Source organism: Podarcis gaigeae (assembly GCF_964106915.1).
Source record: "Podarcis gaigeae genome assembly, chromosome: 13".
Taxonomy (NCBI): Eukaryota; Metazoa; Chordata; class Lepidosauria; order Squamata; family Lacertidae; genus Podarcis; species Podarcis gaigeae.
In genome coordinates, this window is record NC_139689.1 from 7,049,338 (window position 1) to 7,068,816 (window position 19,479).

The 19,479-nt window shown below is 50.2% G+C and overlaps 1 protein-coding gene across 1 annotated transcript; it reads left to right on the forward strand.

Annotated features, from left to right (window-relative positions):
• Nucleotides 1-356: 356 nt before the first annotated feature.
• Nucleotides 357-18,143, forward strand: EFS (embryonal Fyn-associated substrate). The gene is made up of 6 exons (XM_083706809.1): nt 357-3,346; nt 8,534-8,866; nt 10,191-10,289; nt 12,930-13,604; nt 14,787-14,876; nt 16,428-18,143. The coding sequence occupies exons 1-6, from the start codon at nt 3,341-3,343 to the stop codon at nt 16,839-16,841; spliced, it is 1,617 nt and encodes a 538-aa protein (XP_083562935.1). The 5' UTR covers nt 357-3,340; the 3' UTR covers nt 16,842-18,143.
• The last annotated feature ends 1,336 nt before the right edge of the window (nt 18,144-19,479 follow it).

A 19,479-nucleotide genomic window follows, 5' to 3' on the forward strand; every position in this document is an offset into this window, starting at 1 on the left:
TTCATATAGATGTTAAAAAGCATGGGGGAGAGGATGGAACCCTTAGGTATCCCACAAGTGAGGGCCCAGGGGTCTGAACACTCATCCCCCCCCCACCACTTTCTGAACACGGCCCAGGAGGCAGGAGCGGAACCACTGTATAACAGTGCCCCCTGGTAGAGGGCCAATGTTTGGAGCTGCCGTCTTCTTCCAACCGTGCCGCTAGTCCTTAAGATTCTGCAAGATCTTCATCTTCCTTTCTTTCCGGGGAGCATGGAGCCTCTAGGACCCGGGACTTGGAGGCAGGAGAGAGGGTGGGGTCTGGAGAAGGAATAGACGCGAGTGTGAGCCCGGGGAGGGGAGGGAGCTGGGCTGGGCTGGGAGCCAAATCCAGCTGCCTGCCTTTTCTTTTTTTCTTCCTCCTTCGCCCTTTCCCCCCTCCTTTCTCTGCCTTTTTCTAAAGGTCTCTCTCTCTCGCTCTGCACGTTTTGGTGGCAAAGAAAAGGAGGAAGGAGCCGATTGCAAAAGAAGGAGAGCAGAAAAGAAAGAAGAGAAAGGAAAGGACGGGCGAGAGAAAGAAAGGGATTCTCCCGACAGCCGCGGGAGGGAGGAGAGGAAAGAGAGAAAGAGAAAGAAAGAAAGAAAGAAAGAGTGGCAAAAGCTGAAAGGAGAAGAAGTGGCACATCCGGCATACCGGAGCCGGAGAGGGGGCGGGAAGCGAGACTTTTGCGGGGAGAAAGAAGGGAAGAGGACAAAATGGGAGAGGGAGGAGGAGGCGAGGGCGCCGCTCGCTCTCCAACAGATGGGAGCGAGAAGAAGTAATCCCTTCGCCCAAACTGGGAGGCGGGGAAAGAGAAAGGAGAGACGCGCGAGGAGAGAAGGAAAGAAGGAAAAGAAAGAAAGAAGGAGACAATGATGGAGAAGGCGCTTTGAAGTCCTCGAGGAGCCTCCGTTCTGCTTCCACCTCCTGCCCTCTTTCTGCTTTTCTTCTCCAACTCTCATTCATTCCTTTCTTTCCCCCACGACCTCCTTTCCCCGGGTCGCTTTGCGCACCAGGATTGCGCACCAGGATCCCCCGTTTCCCTCCTTTCCACCTGATCCCTGCTTTCTCCTCCTCGTCCCCTTCTTTTCCTCTTCGTCGCCTACTTTCTGCCTCCCAGCCATCTGTAATTTTCCTTTTCTCGACTGGCCTCCTTTCTCTCCCCTCACCCAGTTTCCATCCAGCAACTTGGTTTCTGACTTGAGACGCTCCCTGGGCCGGATAAATTGCTACCTTGCGAGGAAGGAGCAGGCCGGACCCTTCTATTACAGTATTGGCTTGAGTGGGAGCCAGGATCCCAGCCGAAGGGGGGGGGAGGCCAAAACCCTAAATTTGTGGGTGTGGGTATCTGCTTTTCCTTGGAAGAAAGTTCCCCCATAATTAAGCCTGCAGCAAACCCAAGCTGCTTGCCTCAGCATAAAATAGATTTGTGTAGGAAAGAGCCAATATTTTTTTTTCCCCAAAAAAAAAAAGAAAGGAAAAAAGATGGACCTGCAACCTTTCGAGAGAACTGGTCTCCCTCCAAAATGCAGAGCATCTGGAAAGCAAGCCGCCAATCCCTCATTTTAAACCCACAAAAGAGGGAAAACATAACTTGGGAGTCTTGAGAGAGAAAATTGCTACTTTAGGTTAATATGGAAAGCTGGAGTCTGGTTTATCCAAGCTGACTGTTTGGACTTTGCTTATGGCAAATGACAGAGAGGAGTACGGTTGGTTTGGATCAGCTGCTTTTCCATCTGGATTGTGCAGTCTTTTTCTGGATGCTGAAGATTAATTCAACTTCTAAAGTCCACCTGTGTCCACTTGGGTTGGGGTTGGAGCACATATACATTTTCTGGATGTTGGACTCTGTCATTTGTCAACACTGATTCTGGATTGAATATTTGTGCTAACAAGTTATTTTTCTAGATTTTGGCAGCCCTCCAAATTACTTTTTTTTGTTTGTTAGGAAAACACTGCCTTTTCTGGATTATAAAGGGTGTGGAAATAACATCATGTGGAATTCCTCGAAGTTTACAAATGGTTTTGGGGGTTTTCTGAAGAGCCTCAAGTTTCCCATGCTTTGAAAAAGTTAAAATTATGAGGTGTCATCTCCCCCATCACCAAATCTTACATCTCCCCTGTAGTTTCAGGGAGAAAACATGGGTCTTTCTTAGGCAATGAGCTTACATTAATGTGCATCGTGATTTTTGAAGTTTGATTTTTGTCAGTATTAGCATTTTCAAGCTTCGCGTCTCCTGAAGATTTGGAGCTTTCTGCAAAGCAGGCTGGATTTGTACACAGCCGTTTTTATTATTATTATTATTATTTGGGAGAAAAACTGGATCAAACCTCAGGATTTAATGAAGAATTTAGTGTCCTGGGGCCTGGAGAAAGTCTGCAAAACCTCTGGAAATTTCAAGACGTGGTAAATACTGCCTGCATTCTCAGGAAAAAACTGACCTGCTGGATGTGTGTGTGTGTGTGCTTTTTTAATCTATTTCGGATATGGTATTTTGGATAAGTAGGAAAGTGTGTTAGCATCTGCGGATCTATAGACTCTCTGCTGGCAAGCCTTTTGGCTTGAAAGAAATAGCTCAGGCTTTCTGGATTTCATGACGATGCAAAAATCCCTGGTCGTTCTTCTGAGCGTGCCAGGTTTTTTTTAAACAAGGGCCTTTGGAGAGAAGTACAGTATTGCAAATGCCTCTGTTTTGGGTTGCAATTCCACTCTGCGGTTGCAACACAAGCCCATGTTCCAACTTGTTACTCTGGCTCATCAATCCATGCAGCCTGCACGGCCTGGAAGCAGCCAGGCCTACTCAGATGGTTTTTCTGGGAAGCTTTTGCTGACCAAGAGATTTGGGAAGGCTTACAAAAACTTCTGGGGTGTGGGGCAAAGAGAATTGCAAATTGAAAGTGGCTGGATTTCTGAAGAACCAGACTCTTAGCAATCAAAGGACAGGGAGTGTTTGAGTTCGGTTGGGAATTACCTTTCCCTCCCACTTTGCGTTGGGATAGTGTTTTGCAACAAATTTGCCAACTTTTTTTTGTTTATTTTTTTGAGAAACTCTTGTTTTGAATCGGTTCTCGCTTCTTCCATCCCCAAAGCATTGGATATATATTTTTCAAGGATATAAGAAACCAGTGTTGAATTTCTCAGGAATTTCTTCGTCGTTTCGGAACAACCGAGTGCACGGACAAATAATGCACCTAGAGGCAGGGATATTGTTTTCAGAAGCCGGCGGAACAGAGGTGTAATCTTTGTTCACAATCTCCTGGGTCTGCGGTTGTTCCTTTTCCACTTCTCGGTGTTCCACAGCCTGCCTTTTGCGAAGCAACATGTCTGTAAGTATGCTCAGCTAGGAAAGAGAGCCAGATATTTAGCTAGCCCTGAGAGCAAAGTCTAGAGTTGAATCAGGAATCGAGAGCTCTTTTAACCTTGGACAAAAGATTTGTTTCGGGGTCACTGGGCCACAGCACGTTCCAGGTGTACAAACAGTGAAGACTACGGGGGAAAGTACAGACCTGTAAAAAAAACCTCTCCTGGGAACTTTTGCCAATGGAAAACCATTTTTAATTTCCCTCACAATTCCCTGCAGATGTTTAATCTGTGTGTGGGGGTCCCAAATTCACCTGAGATTTTTGCTTCAGGTGAAATTGGATGGCGTTGCTCAGCTCGTTTGGTTGAAGGAGGGCTGTTGCTTTCACTGTGCCTTGGCCTCAGCACCTGTTTGAATGCTGAAGCTCAGAATAGCCAAGTATCCCCAACTATATTCAGTAGGTCTTTGCTTAATAACGTGATTTAATGCATTCGGGGGCAGAGGATCTGGCTGCTTTTGTAGCTTTGAGCCCCCGGGTCTTTCAACTTTCTCAAATCAAGGCAGGTCTCAGTTTATTTTATCTTACTTTCTGCAGCTTTACCAAAGAGAGAGAGAGAGAAGGACAGGGATCCCTCAGCAGGATCCCTCCTATAGAGAAACCCTCCCCCTATAGAGAAACACATGTTCACTTCTTGAACGCTGCCCTCATTTCAGAGCAGTCATGCACCCAACTCCCTAATGAGATCATCCCTGGCAAAGAATTATCTGTCAGCACCCAAATTGGCTCTTTCCCTCCCTCCCCCCACCCCTTGATTGTCAAATACTCTGAATTTCTCCTCCAATACTGGAATAACAAAGAGAATATCCTATTAGTGGCCAAGATCTGCATTATATTTTAATCTGATTATTTTTATTGTCGTAGGCCACTTTCGGAACTGGTTTGACTGGAAAGCAAGTTAGCAGCAGCGACAGGGATCTGGCGCCCTAAGGGCTGTTTTATCTGCCACCCCCACCCCCCAGAAACTCTTCCTAAATTTTAATCAAGGGATCAGCAACACAATAAAATGCCCCCTCTTTTTGTGTATAATGTAAAGATCACTGGATTGTAGTCAATGCTAACCCTACACAGAGCTGACCCACTGAAATGAATGGACCTAAGTTAGTCATAGCCATTAACTTCAGTGGGTCTTCTTTTGAGTATTGGATCCAACCCATTGCTTTTCAGAGTTGTGGGAGTGAGGGATTTCCAGATGAGTCAGTCATTTCAGCAAAAAACAAACCCAAAGTCTCGAAGATTTCACGGATTCAGTGTCACATCTATCCTTTGGGATTTGAATGTTCACATTTGCAAGTCATGCGGAGTGTGAATATGCATGTTCCATAGCATCTCTTACTAATGTGCTCTGACTGATAGATGAGGCAATTTTACTGCGGAGCCTGGATACCGGGAAAGGGCTGCCGATTTGCGTCGCAAAATGCAACTGCCATCTGGAAAATGGGTATATATATCTCTGAGCAGTGCAGTCGTACCTTGGAAGTCGAACGGAACCCGTTCCAGAAGTCCTTTCGACTTCCAAAACATTCGGAAACCAAAGCGCGGCTTCTGATTGGCTGCAGGAAGCTCCTGTGGCCAATCGGAAGCCACGCTGGGTGTTTGGCTTCCGGAAATCATTTGAAAACCGGAACACTCACTTCCGGGTTTCAATCGTTCAGGAACCAAGGCGTTCGAGATCCAAGGTACGACTGGATAAAATCCCCCTCTTAGGAAGGCATCTGTTGAGCTCTTCCACCCCAGGAAGAGTCTCAAGGGAAAGCAGATGCATGCATCCAAAAAATAAATAAATCATGGTACAGCCTTCCTTGGACTATACCACTTCAGAATATTTGGGGGGGGGGTTTGAATCCTGCTCTGCAACTCTCTGCTCTTTAAAGTGGCAGAGCCCCACTTCCAAAAGGCAGGGAGGGTTGTACCTGTTTTGTGTGTCTGTTTGTGTCTCTTTGTGTCTGCATGCACTTCCGCTTAGCCGGTCGCCCCCTCCAGGAGTCCCTGCCACATTTGGACTTTTGCCTGCCTGTGCGGGTGGCCGTGAATTATAAGCTATGACTTGGGAGAAACAGATGGCAGCCTGGGATTTAGGGGGATTTGAGTGGCGAAAGCGAGAGTGTTGGAGAGAATGCTTCGCTCCGCACCAGATAGGGGTCTCGCCCTGAGCTCATTTATCGCTTCCTGGCTTGCATCTAACTAACTGGGTTACCGGCGTCTGGGCCCGTCGCTATCCAGGGTTAACGCAACAGTGTGAACATCTGCATTTGGAGCAGCTTTGTCTAGGAAACACCCTGCATCGAGGGACAACTCGTGTGATGCAGTATATATCCCATGTGGCGAACGGGTGGGTTCTCCAGCTCCCAGCCAAGGAGTATAGAACCACAAAGTATAGAATCACAGGACTGTAGAGCTGGAAGGGACCCCAAGGGTCATCCAGTCCAACCCCCCTGCAATGCAGGAATCTCTCGCTCAACATGGGGCTCGGCCAGCACGACAAAGAGCCAGGGAGGATGGAGGTTGTGGTCCAGAAGGATGCAGGCATCGCACCATTGCAGATTGCAAAGGCAGCGCAGCTTGCGTCCTCTTTCGGGGGAACGATCTGTCTCCAGGCGGGCGAATCCCGAGTCATTTTTAGGGTTGTGCGGAGTCAGGAGGAGGGCATACAGACTCTTTGTGTTGCTGTTGATCCGTAGGTGAAGTTTCGAGCAACTGTCTTGGACACAGGGTTGTACGCAAAGGGTTTGTTTCCTGCTGAGTCTGGCTGTGACTGAGCGTCCCCCCAAAAAGGACAGTGTGTGCCTATCTGGTTGTGGGGTGGCCTGTCCTTACGGCTGCGTGTTACGTCCTTAAAACTACCACCAAGCAGGCAAGCCTGGGCGTTTGCCTCTCCTGGGTTTGCTCAAGTGCCTGGGGCTAAATCAAGAACTGACCCACCCTCCCGAAGGCATCTCTCTGGCGCCGATCAAACTTTATGGCGCTTAAGCAAGCGAGGTCTTTTGTTTGAGGCAGCGACCCCTTTCCACCTTTCTGTTGACAGTGAAGCTGCCTTATCAAAGGCCTTGGAGCTAAATGCAACCTCCCTGCGTCAGGACAGACAGGGACAAACAGCGTGGAAGGGGTGTGTGTGGTCTTTGTGCCTTCCTCATGTGCTTCCTGGTAGCCTCTGATGGTGGTTGTGAAATGCAGGGTGTTCCTGAAAGCTGGGATCCTGGCTGCTGTTGGGACTACAACTCCCATCATCCCTAGCTAGCAGGACCAGTGGACAGGGATGATGGGAGTTGTAGTCCAACAGCAGCTTGGGAGCCAAGTTTGAGAAACACACTGGCTAGGCAGACCCTCAAGAACCTCTCAGGTTCTCTGTGTGTGCGCGATTTGCACATCCGTGGGAGAAGACTGCAGTCTGTACTGGGATATAATTTCATCTTTTTGTTTCTTTAAATTTATACACTGCTTGATTGGGAGGGGGTGGACTTCAAAGCGGTTTGTGAAAGAGCGAAGAACAGCGATTCGAAAAATAATTAAAATAATTAAAAACAACAGCAAGCCAGAAGTATATCAAAACACACACTGGCATTCCACATATCTGGGTAAAAGTAAAGGTAAAGGTACCCCTGCCCGTACGGGCCAGTCGTGACCAATTCTGGGGTCGCACGCCCATCTCGCTTAAGAGGCCGGGGGCCAGCGCTGTCCGGAGACACTTCCGGGTCACGTGGCCAGCGTGACGAAGCGAGCCAGCACCAGCGCAGCACACGGAAATGCCGTTTACCTTCCCGCTATAAAGCGGTACCTATTTATCTACTTGCACTTTGGGGTGCTTTCGAACTGCTAGGTGGGCAGGAGCTAGGACCGAACGACGGGAGCTCACCCCGCCGTGGGGATTCGAACCGCCGACTATGCGATCGGCAAGCCCTAGGCACTGAGATTTTACCCACAGCGCCACCCACGTCCCTTTACATATCTGGGTAGGGTTGCTTAAACGGAAATGTTTTCAGCAGGCGCCCAAAAGAGTGCAGCGAAGGCTCCTTCCTGATTTCAAGAGGCAAGGAGTTCCAAAGTCTAGGCACTGCCACACAAACGGAACAAGTATTCAATGCAGAGCAAGTATTAGAGGGCATCCAGAGCAAGTTGGGTGGATTGAATAATAATAATAATAATAATAATAATAATAATAATAATAATAATAATAAATTATTATTTGTATCCCGCCCATCTGGCTGGGTTTCCCCAGCCACTCTGAGCGGCTTCCAACAAAGATTAAAAACACATTAAAATGTCACACATTAAAAACTTCCCTGAACAGGGCTGCCTTCAGATATCTTCTGAATGTCAGGTAGTTGTTTATCTCTTTGACATGGGAGGGTGTTCCACAGGGCGGGCACCACTACCGAGAAGGCCCTCTGCCTGGTTCCCTGTAGCTTTGCTTCTCGCAATGAGGGAACCGCCAGAAGGCCCTCGGAGCTGGACCTCAGTGTCTGGGCAGAACGATGGGGTTGGAGACGCGCCTTCAGGTATACTGGGCCGAGGCCTTTTAGGGCTTTCAAGGTCAGCACCAACACTTTGAATTGTGCTCGGAAAGGTACTGGGAGCCAATGTAGGTCTTTCAAGACTGGTGTTATGTGGTCTCGGCAGCCGTCACCAGTCTAGCTGCCGCATTCTAGATTAGTCGTAGTTTCCGGGTCACCTTCAAAGGTAGCCCCACGTAGAGCGCATTGCAGTAGTCTAAGTGGGAGATAACCAGAGCATGCGCCACTCTGGCGAGACAGTCCGCAGGCAGATAAGGTCTCATCCTGCGTACCAGATGGAGCTGGTAGACAGCTGCCCTGGACACAGAATTGACCTGCACCTCCATGAACAGCTGTGAGTCCAAAATGACTCCCAGGCTGCGCACCTGGTCCTTCAGGGGCACACGTACCCCATTCAGGACCAGCAGTCAAGTTGGCATATGTGGAGTTTTGTGAAGAAGATACACCTCAGTTGGCAGAGCAGGAGATTCTTAACCTCAGGGTCGTGGGTTCGAGCCCCACATTGGGCGAAAGATTCCTACACTGCAGGGGGTGGGGCTAGATGACCCCTGTGGTCCCTTCCAGCTCTGTGATTTCATATAGAGATGTAGTGACTTTGTCAGCATTTTGAGGGATGCCTGACCTGCCCTCTGCTTCCGGCCAGGCCCAGCTCTGCCGCGCCCTGTACGACAACGCCGCCGAGTGCCCGGACGAGCTCTCCTTCCGCAAGGGCGACTTGATGGTCCTGCTGCAGCCCGAAGCCCCGGGCCTGGAGGGCTGGCACCTCTGCTCCTTGCACGGCCAGCAGGGGATTGTGCCAGCCAACCGGGTCAGAGTCCTCCCTGAGCCAGGGTCTCCAGGGCCCACCCCTCGCCGGAACCACGTCCCGGCGGACGTCTACCAGGTGCCCAGGAAGGAGGTGGCGGCGGCCGGGACGGCTTACGAAGCGCCCCAAGATGAGCGGAGGAGGAGGGGGCGCAGGAAGGAGGAGCAGGAGGTGAGGAAAGGTGCTGGGGGGGATCGTTTGTTTATTGACTCTCCAGAATTTCAGAGGCAGAATTTCTCCTGGGTCCTGCTTGAAACCAGTGGCGTAGCGTGGGTTATCAGCACCCGGGGCAAGGCAAGTAATTTGCGCCCCCTAACCCATGGATTTGCGCCCCCTAACCAGTGGATTTCCCTAACCCCCAGATGTTGCGCTCGGTGCGGCCGGCCCCCCCTGCACCCCCCACGCTATGCCACTGCTTGGAACTGCTGTCAGAAATTGAACTTTGAACCCTCTGCATGCAAAGCAAATTGAGCTCTATTCCCTAGAACCCCAAACTACAGCGAACCTAGAGATTCGAGGCCAATATTCCACTAGGTGTAACCGTGTGCAGCTGCTGGTTTCTTAGCTCCACCCCTTCTCTTTTAGCCACGCCCCCATTGCACTGCCACACCCCCTTGACATTCTTGTCGTTATTAATTAAAATTGTATGCTTTATCCGTAAATCTCGGGGTGGTGCACAACACAAATATAACAAACACAAAATGCGCAGTGAAAAATAAGAACGAAAATGAACCAGTAATTCCCCCGTCCACAACACATTTAAAAGGCCGTGGAATATTAAATCAGTCAAAGGCCTGGTTGAAGAGGAACGTTTTTGCCTGGTGCCTAAAGGTGTATAATGAAGGTGCCAGGCAGGCCTCCCTGGGGAGCGTGTCCCACAAATGGGGAGCCACCGAAGAAAAGGCCCTGTTCTCGTGTTGCTGCTCTCCGGGCCTCTCTGGAGTAAATTTATTTAAAGCAGCCTTCCTCCACCAGATGTTTTGGCCCTCAACATGGCTGAGGCCAGTGGGAGTTGTTTTCCCTTTTTTTAAAAAAAAAGATATTTATGGAGTTTCCGTTTTATAACATATAAATAAAATATTTGTTTTTTTCACATAAGTTCAAACTCATTTGAGCTCATCGACTTCTCCCCGTCCCACCTCATGGTTTCTTTATTTCTTTGCTGTATCATCACATTTGTAATTTCCCCATTTTTACCTTACATTATTCCCATGTCCTATTTAATTTATCTGTAAAAAGGTAGAATTTTCGGCCTTATAAGCCTTTTAAAGTCATTCCTGTCAGTGTGTTGTTTTCCAAAACACCTGGAGGGCACCACCAGGTTGGCGAAGGTTGCTCTTAAGGTATTCCTCTGGGACTACGGCCAAATCTCACTGCTTGTACTGGCTGGCTTTCGTTACTGCAAAACAATCCCAACCATGAACCTCAGGATGAAGCCACAACTTCCTTTTGTCAATCCTGGTTTGATTTCTCTCTCTTCCTCCTCCTCCCCCAGGTTTATGAGGTGCCACCACCCGCCAGACCCTGCCCTCTGCCCCCCGAGGGGATCTATAGGGTGCCTCGCAGCACCAGACGAGATGGGGACCCTGCTGAGGTTAGTGCTTACACTCAATGGGGGAATTGCACGATGAAATCTGAGCAGCTGGCTGCATTATCGTTGACTGTGATGGCGTACTGTGTTTAGTTAATTAACGCTTTTTTAAAAATCACAATCCCGTCAAGGAGATGGGAGCTATGCACACGGTTCATCCCTCTCTCTTCCGTTCTCTCAACAACCCTGAGAGGTAGGCCGGGCAGAAGGCGTGTGACTGGGAGCTTCATGGATGATTTGGCCTCGGTTCTGTATAATCTGAAGGAGCGTCTCCACCCCCATCGTTCTGCCTGGACACTGAGGTCCAGCGCTGAGGGCCTTCTGGCGGTTCCCTCACTGTGAAAAGCCAAGTTGCCAAGGAACCAGGCAGAGGGCCTTCTCGGTGGTGGCGCCTGCCCTGTGGAACGCCCTCCCAGCAGATGTCAAAGCAATAAACAACTATTTTACTTTTAAAAGACAACTGAAGGCGGCCCTGTTTAGGGAAGTTTTTAATGTCTGATGCTGTATTGTTTTTAATATTCTGTTGGAAGCTGCCCAGAGTGGCTGGGGAGACCCAGTCAGATGGGCGGAGTATAAATAATAAATTATTATTATTATTATTAGAAGCAAGGTCTTCTTGGCTGTCATCTGACACTCCGACCACAGTGCCACACTGCCTGTAGGATTGGCACAGGGACTGCAGATGGCGGAAGCAGAATTTTTCAGTTAGAAAGAGGGTTTCGGTTTGCTGGGTGCCTGCAGGCCAAAGTTTGAGGAACCCTGTTTCTGACTGAAGGCTGGTTGGGGCAGGGAGCCATTGCAAAGCACCAACGATTCCTGTGTTGCCGCAGGTTGGGCTAGATGACCATTGGGGGTCCCTTCCAATTCAACAACGCTTTTGTATGCGGTGTTGCAGTAGTAAAGCTAATAACAGCCTTCCGCTTTTCGCACTAGCAGTACATTCATTCGAAATCTAGCCCATTAATCCCTCAGCTCCCAGGGCTTCCCCCACCAAGAGTCCTGTTTTAACCTTTTCCCAAGGTTGAAGGCCCTGCCTTGCAGCCCAAGCTGTGGGTGTGAAGATGCATTTGATAACTGTGCCATTTAAGACAACTGGGATTCGGCTGCCTGCTGTCGAGCAACCCCCCTCCATTGGAGAGCTGCCTGCCTTTGTGGACAGCTGGACCCGTCTGTTGCTAAAGACAGCTGTGGCCGTGCCGGTCTCCGAGGGTAACTGTATCTCAGCCCAAATGCGGAGACTGCTGTCTCTGGACCAAACCAGTGTCCTTTTCAGCCCCTCAGCTGAGGCAGAAGTTGCCCTAGATGGACGAAAGCTTGGTGGGGAGTGGCAGGTGGGGTTGCTTGGAGAGGGGGCCAGTGGACCTGAAGGGCTGAATGTAAGAGATACACTCTTGAGTTTGGGGGTGCCGAGTGTGTGGGTCTGTGCCAAAGCTTATGGGGCAGCATCTTGGGGGAACAGGTCACAGAAATCTGCCATGGGGCTCTTTGGGGTTTTTGGCGGGCGTCTCTTCAAGACAAATTTGTTTGGGATTGGGAAGCTGGGAACAGCTACTTAAAATGGGGGGAACGTCGGAAGCCATCGTATACTAAGTTGCTCCATCTAGGTCAGAAGTGTCCCTATTAGGGGTGGGCAACCTGCATCCCATGGCCCAACAGGGCTACCGGTTTGGCCCACAAAGGCCATATCTTCAAAGCCATGCCCACTTGTCAATCAGTTGGCATCGCTCCAGTGGGCGGGTGAGACTCACTAAGAGGTGGGGTTCAATTCTGCGTGCGCCAGTTCTTTGCAGGGTTTCCCCCCTCCGGCCCTACCCACCTGACCCGTGGCCCTTGGAGATTTGCCCATGATGAGATATACCCTCCCCCCGCTGTCAAGAGTTTGCCACCCCTGTTGTCAACGATCCAGAAATCCCCTCCCTCCCAAATCTGTTGTTCTCCTTTCTCTCGTTTCCTAGAGTTGATTAACATAGTACAGAATTCCTGGGAGGCTACCATTTCAGTCTGATGTTAGGGGGTTGTATATATCCAAACACTTCCCCATAACTCCAGATGAGACACCTCCTCCTATATACATAGAAACGTAAGGCTGTTGTCATGCTAGAGTTGGAATCCAGGGTGACAGCAGGAAGGCAGGCAAGCAAGCAAGCAGCGGGGGAGTGGAGCAGGTGGCCCAGGCAAGCTGTTTGGCAAACCCCTCTCTGAAGCGCCACCCCCTCTTTAAAAAGGGTTGTGGGGAGCGGGTCAAGCTGTGTGGGGATAGGCGAGAGGAGGGGTGAGGTCTAAAGGGAGAAAGGGCAGGCCAGGTGTTTGGGAAACAGGGTTGGTGGGTAAGCGGAGCAAAAAGGGACAACAAGTTTGTTTGTGTGTGTGTGTGTGTGTGTGTGTGTGTGTGTGTGTGTCCACAAGTAGGTGAAGCCTCGAACCTTCTCACAAGCAGGCTAGTTTTCAACAGGTGAGGAGATTTTGATGCGAAGAAACACTCAGAGGTGCGACTCCTCATTCCCTACATGAAACAGTGCGCTCCAGGCAACGTTATAAAAAGTGACTGATTTGAGCCCAAAGTTTGGCGTTTCCACCCAGCACCTTAAACCTCGTTCTCTCTCTCCTTCGTCATCATCATCCCTATTCTTCTGTGCTCCTCAGGTTTACGACGTCCCCTCCTCCCTCATCCGAGACTCTCTGTCCGACACCTACGACTCGCCTTCCCCTTGCCCGAAGAAAGTGGCCCGCGTTGCCCCTCAGCCCTCAGCCCCTCTGCCCTCCGACGACCCCTACGACGTGCCCCTCGCCTTCAAGAAGCCCGCCGGTCCAGAGGAGGACGGGGAGGCGGACGACGGGGGCCCGGAGAGCCCCCTCGTCTATGCCACCCCGTCAAACCTGCGTCGCGCCTCGGCCTTGCTGAACTTGTACGAGTCGCCTGAGGAAGTGTTGGCGGGAGGCGGAGAGGAGGAAGAGGACGGGGGCATCTATGACGTCCCTCTGCTGGCGCCCGGCTCCCCGCCCCTCGAGGGGGCGCTCCAGGGACTGAGCTTGCGGGATCCGGGACCGCCTTCGAGACCCCGCTTGCCCTCGGCCGAGAGCCTGTCGCGGCGCCCCCTACCCGCCCTACCAAGCGAGGAACGGCTTTCCGTCGAGCTCCCGCCGCCGTCCCCAAGTATTGTGCGGAAAGGGAGCATCCAGGACCGCCCTCTGCCCCCGCCCCCACCCCGGCTGGGGGGTCTAGGGGCAGGAGAGCAGCTGGAGCAAGTCGCAGATGACGGGCACAACGAATACGAGGGGATCCGTCTGGCGGAGGAATACGACTACGTTCACCTTAAGGTGAGTTCAGTGGCGAACGGCTTGCCGCAATGTGTGTGGGTCAGCCTTTGGCCCCAGGGCCAAGGCAGGGTCAGAAACCCCTTCATCGTCGCTCTGCATTTGATCCGACCAGGCTCTCCCACACAAAAATCATTTCTTTTCCTGCACTGAAATTAATTGTTTTCATTGGTTTAATTGTACTGCTGTTGTTATTGTTATTTCAGTGAAGTTCAATAAGTGGCGGTGATTTTCCAGAATAGTGATGGGGAAAGCTAAATCTGCTTAACCGCTGAAGGGCAGGCAGAAATCCAACAGGTTTTTCCATCACTGTATCCTCACTCTGAAAATCCCAAGGGATCCTGGGAAATGGGATCAGCGTTCTCTAAACATAGCATCCTCATGAAATGCAATCCCTTGGGTGTCTTGACGGCTGAACCAGATCTTAAAACACCTGAGCCACATTTGCAGTGAAGCTATGCCTCAGTTCTGCTTCCATCTCCCAAGAACCATTGAAATTATTAGCACCAGCACCACGTTTCTGTGGTCTTCACCCAAAATCCGTGGCAAAAAAGCTCAACTGTGCATCATTTACATGGTGTGTTTTTTAAGAAAAGCATTTGGAAAGAAATATTTGTACACTGCTTAATCACAAAGCTCTAATAAATAAAACTATCTGTGAAACACAACTGAAGTTATGAAACTGTCACTGAAACAAATATATACAAGATAAGTATCAATAAAACACAGATAAAATTGGTAAAGCTCTTAAAATAAACAACATATGTCTGAGGAGGCAGATCTCTGAGCAGAGGGTCTCATTCTGTGTGGATAGCTAGATTGTGTAGCAATTTTGGAGGTCAGATAAAAGACTCCCCCCCCCCCCGAAGGCATGGACCGTGGTACATTCCCGCCAAACATGAGACCATTACATTTCTCAAGGAGACTGGGAAAGGGGTGGGGGGACAGCGTCAAACCATAATAAGGCATGAAGCAGCAGGAACAGGGTGCAAGGACCTGTGAAGGCTATCTGAATGTAATGGATAAGTGGCTGGTCTCTGTGTTGTGTTACTGATGGCATTTTCTGGATCTTTTAATACGAAATTTGATCTTCTCGGGAGACCAAATACCTCATCGCCTTCCAAGCTTTCTGTTCCACTTCCCTTGCACACATATCCTCAATCCTGCCTCTCTTTTCCTTCCCAGGGAGCGGATAAAACCCAGCCCAAAGCTACAACTTCTGAAGGAAGCCTAGGACTCGCCCTTTCTGCAGACACAGCCCAGGCGGAAGAAATGGTACGTCTCGTTTTTTAAAATATCTTCAGCTTAGGCTGGGGACGGATGCCAGCATTTCCTTATGAAATTTGTCCTCCCTGTGAGGCAGGCCTCTTGGCTTTTTGGGGTTCCCCCCCTCCCAAAGGAGAGGCAAGACCGTGAAGAGAATCTGTCAAGGCCATGCAGTTGGTTCTGTTGTCGAGGTGGGGTGGGACGTGGGTGGAGCTGCAGTCTAAACCACTGAGCCTCTTGGGCTTGCAGATCAAAAGATCGGCAGTTCGAATCCCCGCGACTGGGTGAGCAACGGGAGTTGCTCGGTCCCTGCTCCTGCCAACCTAGCTGTTCGAAAGCACACCAGTGCAAGTAGATAAATAGATACCGCTGAGGTGGGAAGGTAAATGGCATTTCCGTGCACTGCTCTGGTGTCCTGTTGTGACAGAAGCGGTTTAGTCCTGCTGGCCACAGGACCTGGAAAGCTGTCTGTGGACAAACACTGGCTCCCTTGGCCTGAAAGTGAGATGAGCGCCGCAATCCCATAGTCGCCTTTGACTGGACTTAACCATCCAGGTGTCCTTTACCTAGAGGTGGGGTTCTAAGATGGTCTACCCACAAACCACACTCTTGGTCCAGCAGTGTGCATGACACACATGCACCCTTAAAATATAAGCAGGCAGAGGGGGAAGGCGGCTGCCATCTTGAATTTCCCATAATGCCCGGGAGGGATGCTACATAACTGCATTTGGTTATGTCCCAAGAGCCAAGGAGACACACATACAACAAGGCGGCTACAGATGAGGCAGTTAGCTCCCACTGAAGCCTTACGTAGACCAGGATTTTGCTAGGCTCTTCCTCCCAGTGAAAACTTTGGCATCCTCCAGCCAGGAAGGCCCAAAATAAGGCACAAGCAAGAAGTAGAGCCTTTTTGACAGTTTGGGGGCCATGTTCCAGGGCCAGAGGCAGCAAGTGGAGGCAGCCACAGACTCTTCATTTCAGCTTAGAAGGCCATATTCCAGCCAGACGGAAGCAGTTGAGAGTGTGGAGCAGGGCTAAGGAGGGGCATGGCCTAGAGAGAGACCCGAGGGCCTGATGTGAGGGCATGGAGGGCCTGAGGCTCCTGTCCGCCCCCCACAAGGAAGAAGCCCAGATCTCATCCTCACTGGGTTCCTCTGACATGTGGAATGCAAGAGATGCTCTGATCATGGCAGCTAGGGTAGTTCTGGGGGCATTATGGGAAATTGGAGCAGCAATGAGGAACAGAGAAGAGCACCAGAGAATTTTGAGGTCCTTGCCCTCAGAACCATCAAATTGCCCCCCTCAAGTCTTCTCTTGTGCCAATGAGGGAGATTTTCGTTCTGTTGTAAAAAGCATGCCACTTAAATAAGTCTCCCCATGTCTGATCCGCTTGAATTTTCAGAATTGCACACAGACATGTTTCTCTGGCGCCCAACGGAAAATATTTTCCAGGCAAAGGAAGTAGGCAGCCATCTCTCCTCTCTGAAAATAATGCACACAAACACACAGCCAGAGTGAACAAAATGGCAGCCGTCTAACCTTTTTCTCTTCGGTTTATAGGCTCCGCCTTCACCCGAGGACAGCCAGCTTTTGCAGTTCTACACGGGGCAGTGCCAGACGCATTATACCACCCTGCTCTCAGCCATCGAGGCGCTCCTGGCCAGCGCCGGGGCCCACCAGCCCCCATGGGTCTTCGTGCCCCACGGGAAGTTCGTCATCGTCACGGCGCACAAACTGGTCTTTGTGGGGGACACCGTGTCCCGCCTGGCGTCCTCTGCCACCGTGCGGGCGAGGGTGGGGGCGGCGAGCAGCACCCTCTGCCAGGCCCTGAAGGACGCCGTGCTCTCGGTTAAGGGGGCCGCCCTGCACTACCCCTCGCCGCCCGCCGCCCGGGAGATGCGCGAGTGCGTGGCAGAGCTCTCCCGGCAGGCCTTGGCCTTCACTTCCTTGCTTGGCACCCTGGCGCCATCTTGAATCCCGCGTCAGTGCCGATTCGCCACCAGCAAACTCCTGCCCTGAAGCTGTGAGACACTACGACCCCTTCCTGTTGCAATAACTGCAGTGCTGTTTGGTGGTTTTCTGCAACCGAGCAGGCCCGGATCTGCCCTCTGGATAACCTAAAAACAAACGTTTCCCTTGAGTTCCAGCTGCCATCTTGTCAGGGCCTCTTAACCCCCATAGCGTTCAGCGCCTGCAGGCAGAAGCAATGTTTAGTGACCTTCGACCCTTGGGTGCTCAGTTTCGACCCACAGAGGAGACGGCCTTGCTCGACTTCATGACAAGAAATGGTCCTTGTCAGTGCCAGACCTTTGCCTCTTTGCTTTTATTCCCTCGCCCTTGCACCCACAACCAGCCATCTTGGACGGTTTCCTAACCAAAGAACGTTCCGGGCCTTCGGCCTCTGACCCAACACTGCGCATCATGACACCCATTTCCCCACTCCAGTTAGGTTTTGCTAATTCTGACATAGGTTCCTTCCTGAAAACATCGGGGGTTTCTCAGACGCCCCTCGATAAAGATGGTGGCGTGAGGTCGTAAGACCAAAGACACATCTCCCCACTGGCTCTTCGTAGACTTGACAACAGTTCTTTAAGAGTGCAAAAAAACCCCCAAAACCCCTGAATGGGAAAGGAGCTGAAGGGAGACAGACTTGATGGGAAATGACCTTTGTCATCCTGTAACAAAAGATTCTGGAGCAACGGCTGGAGAAAGAGGGGGGGGATTGGGAGAATGGCCAATATCGCTGCAGCAGAGAGGGTTATGGGAAATTGCCAACAGGGGCAAAAGAAAACAAAACGCAGAGAGGCAGCCAAATGTGAAAAGAAGCAAATTAATCTGGGGCAGAAGCTGAGGGTGAACAGGAAACGATAAAAAAAATGGACAACGGGGACGGGTCAGTATGGACACTTACGATGCGCAGTGTGAACTAGCAACACAAATAACTGGGCAGGGGGGTTATTGAGCCACTGCTAGGTCAGCGGAATAGAGCCAACACCTGGAAGGGGTCAGTAATCTTAATAATAGAAGTCCTTCAGCTTAATCTATGGATTCATTCCTCAGGTTTGTTGTCTTCCTCTGAAAAACCCCCCGCTAGATATTGGACAGAAGCCAGACAATTCTGCAGTTTACAGCATCCGCCCCCCACCTGCTCCCTGTGAAGACCCTCATCTCACTTCCTCACCAGGAAACAAGCGGGGTCAAGAATATCTCTCTCAGGAAATATTTGCCAAGTTATTTTCTAGGTTTGATCATAATAAAAATGGGTGAAAAAACAAACACCCATGTTGTGTTGCTTCCTTCCACATCCTGATTGGTTTCCCTCTCCCCTCCCTGCCCCACAAATCTCCCCCGACAACTCTGGCGTGCTTTGATTCCATTTCTGATTATTGATACGCTGCTGTTCAGGAAATATAACTTGCGGATTTAAAATATAAGCAACAAAAAACAATAAAGCAGCTGTTAAAGGCAGACACACCCCCCACACAAGAAGCAACACAGCAAAACAGCCATAAACTAGGGGGAGACAGCAATCCGTTTTCAAAGGCAAACTGGGAATGAATGTAAGAGTTTTACAAGAAAAGGCTCTGCGAGATCTAGATGCGGTCTAATAAAAGTTGCCCACCTGGCAGCCTGGGAGAATGACGTGTGGGTCCAAGGTCATTAAATGCCAGAATGAATTTCAAAGCTGCAAAATTAAAAACGGTGGTCTTCAGCTAAGTTTAATTCAGAGTATAACCACTGAAATATGACTTAAATTTGGTCCGTTCGTTATGACAGGGCTGCTCTGAGTAAAGTTTAGTGGAGTACCACCCTGTAAAATTTTGAAAAACCTCAATTATATTTCTATATCTGCCTCCTGCAGTTCCCGTTCTTGACGCCCTTGCCCCAGGTCCATGCTTTAGTCACGGGGTCTAGAAGACATGTCCCTATAAACAGTTAAGAAGCGAAGGAACGTGAACACTGATCTTGTTTATTAGCCTAGAATGATTGGTGAGGTGTGGAGGCGAGAGTTTGCCCAAGGCCAGCGAGAGGCAACAACTGCCCTGCAAAATTAAGCAAGAGAATCTCTCCGCCCTTTCAATGGAGTCTTGAATTCACAAGATTTTCAATGTGGTGTTGCATTTATTTTTCACCAAATACATTTTAATTAATAATTTCATTTATGTCCCCTTACTCTGAGGAACTTGGAGCAGTGCCCACGCCACAACAACCTTGTGAGGTAGATTAGGCTAAGAAAAGGGCTCAGTTGGTGGAGCATCTGCTTAACCTGTCTTGGGTTCAATCCCCGGTGTGTCCAGTTAGGTTTGAGATGATGATGATAATAATAATAATAATAATAATAATTGGGCTTCCCCAGCCACTCTGGGCGGCTTCCAAAAAATATTAAAATACTGTTTATACATCAAACATTAAAAGCTTCCCTAAACAGGGCTGCCTTCAGATGTCTTCTAAAAGTCTGGTAGTTGTTGTTCTCTGACATCTGGTGGGAGTGCATTCCATAGGGAGGGCGTCACTACGGAGAAGGCCCACTGCCTGGTTCCCTGTAACTTGGCTTCTCGCAGGGAGGAAACCGCCAGAAGGCTCTTGGAGCTGGACCACAGTGTCAGGGCAG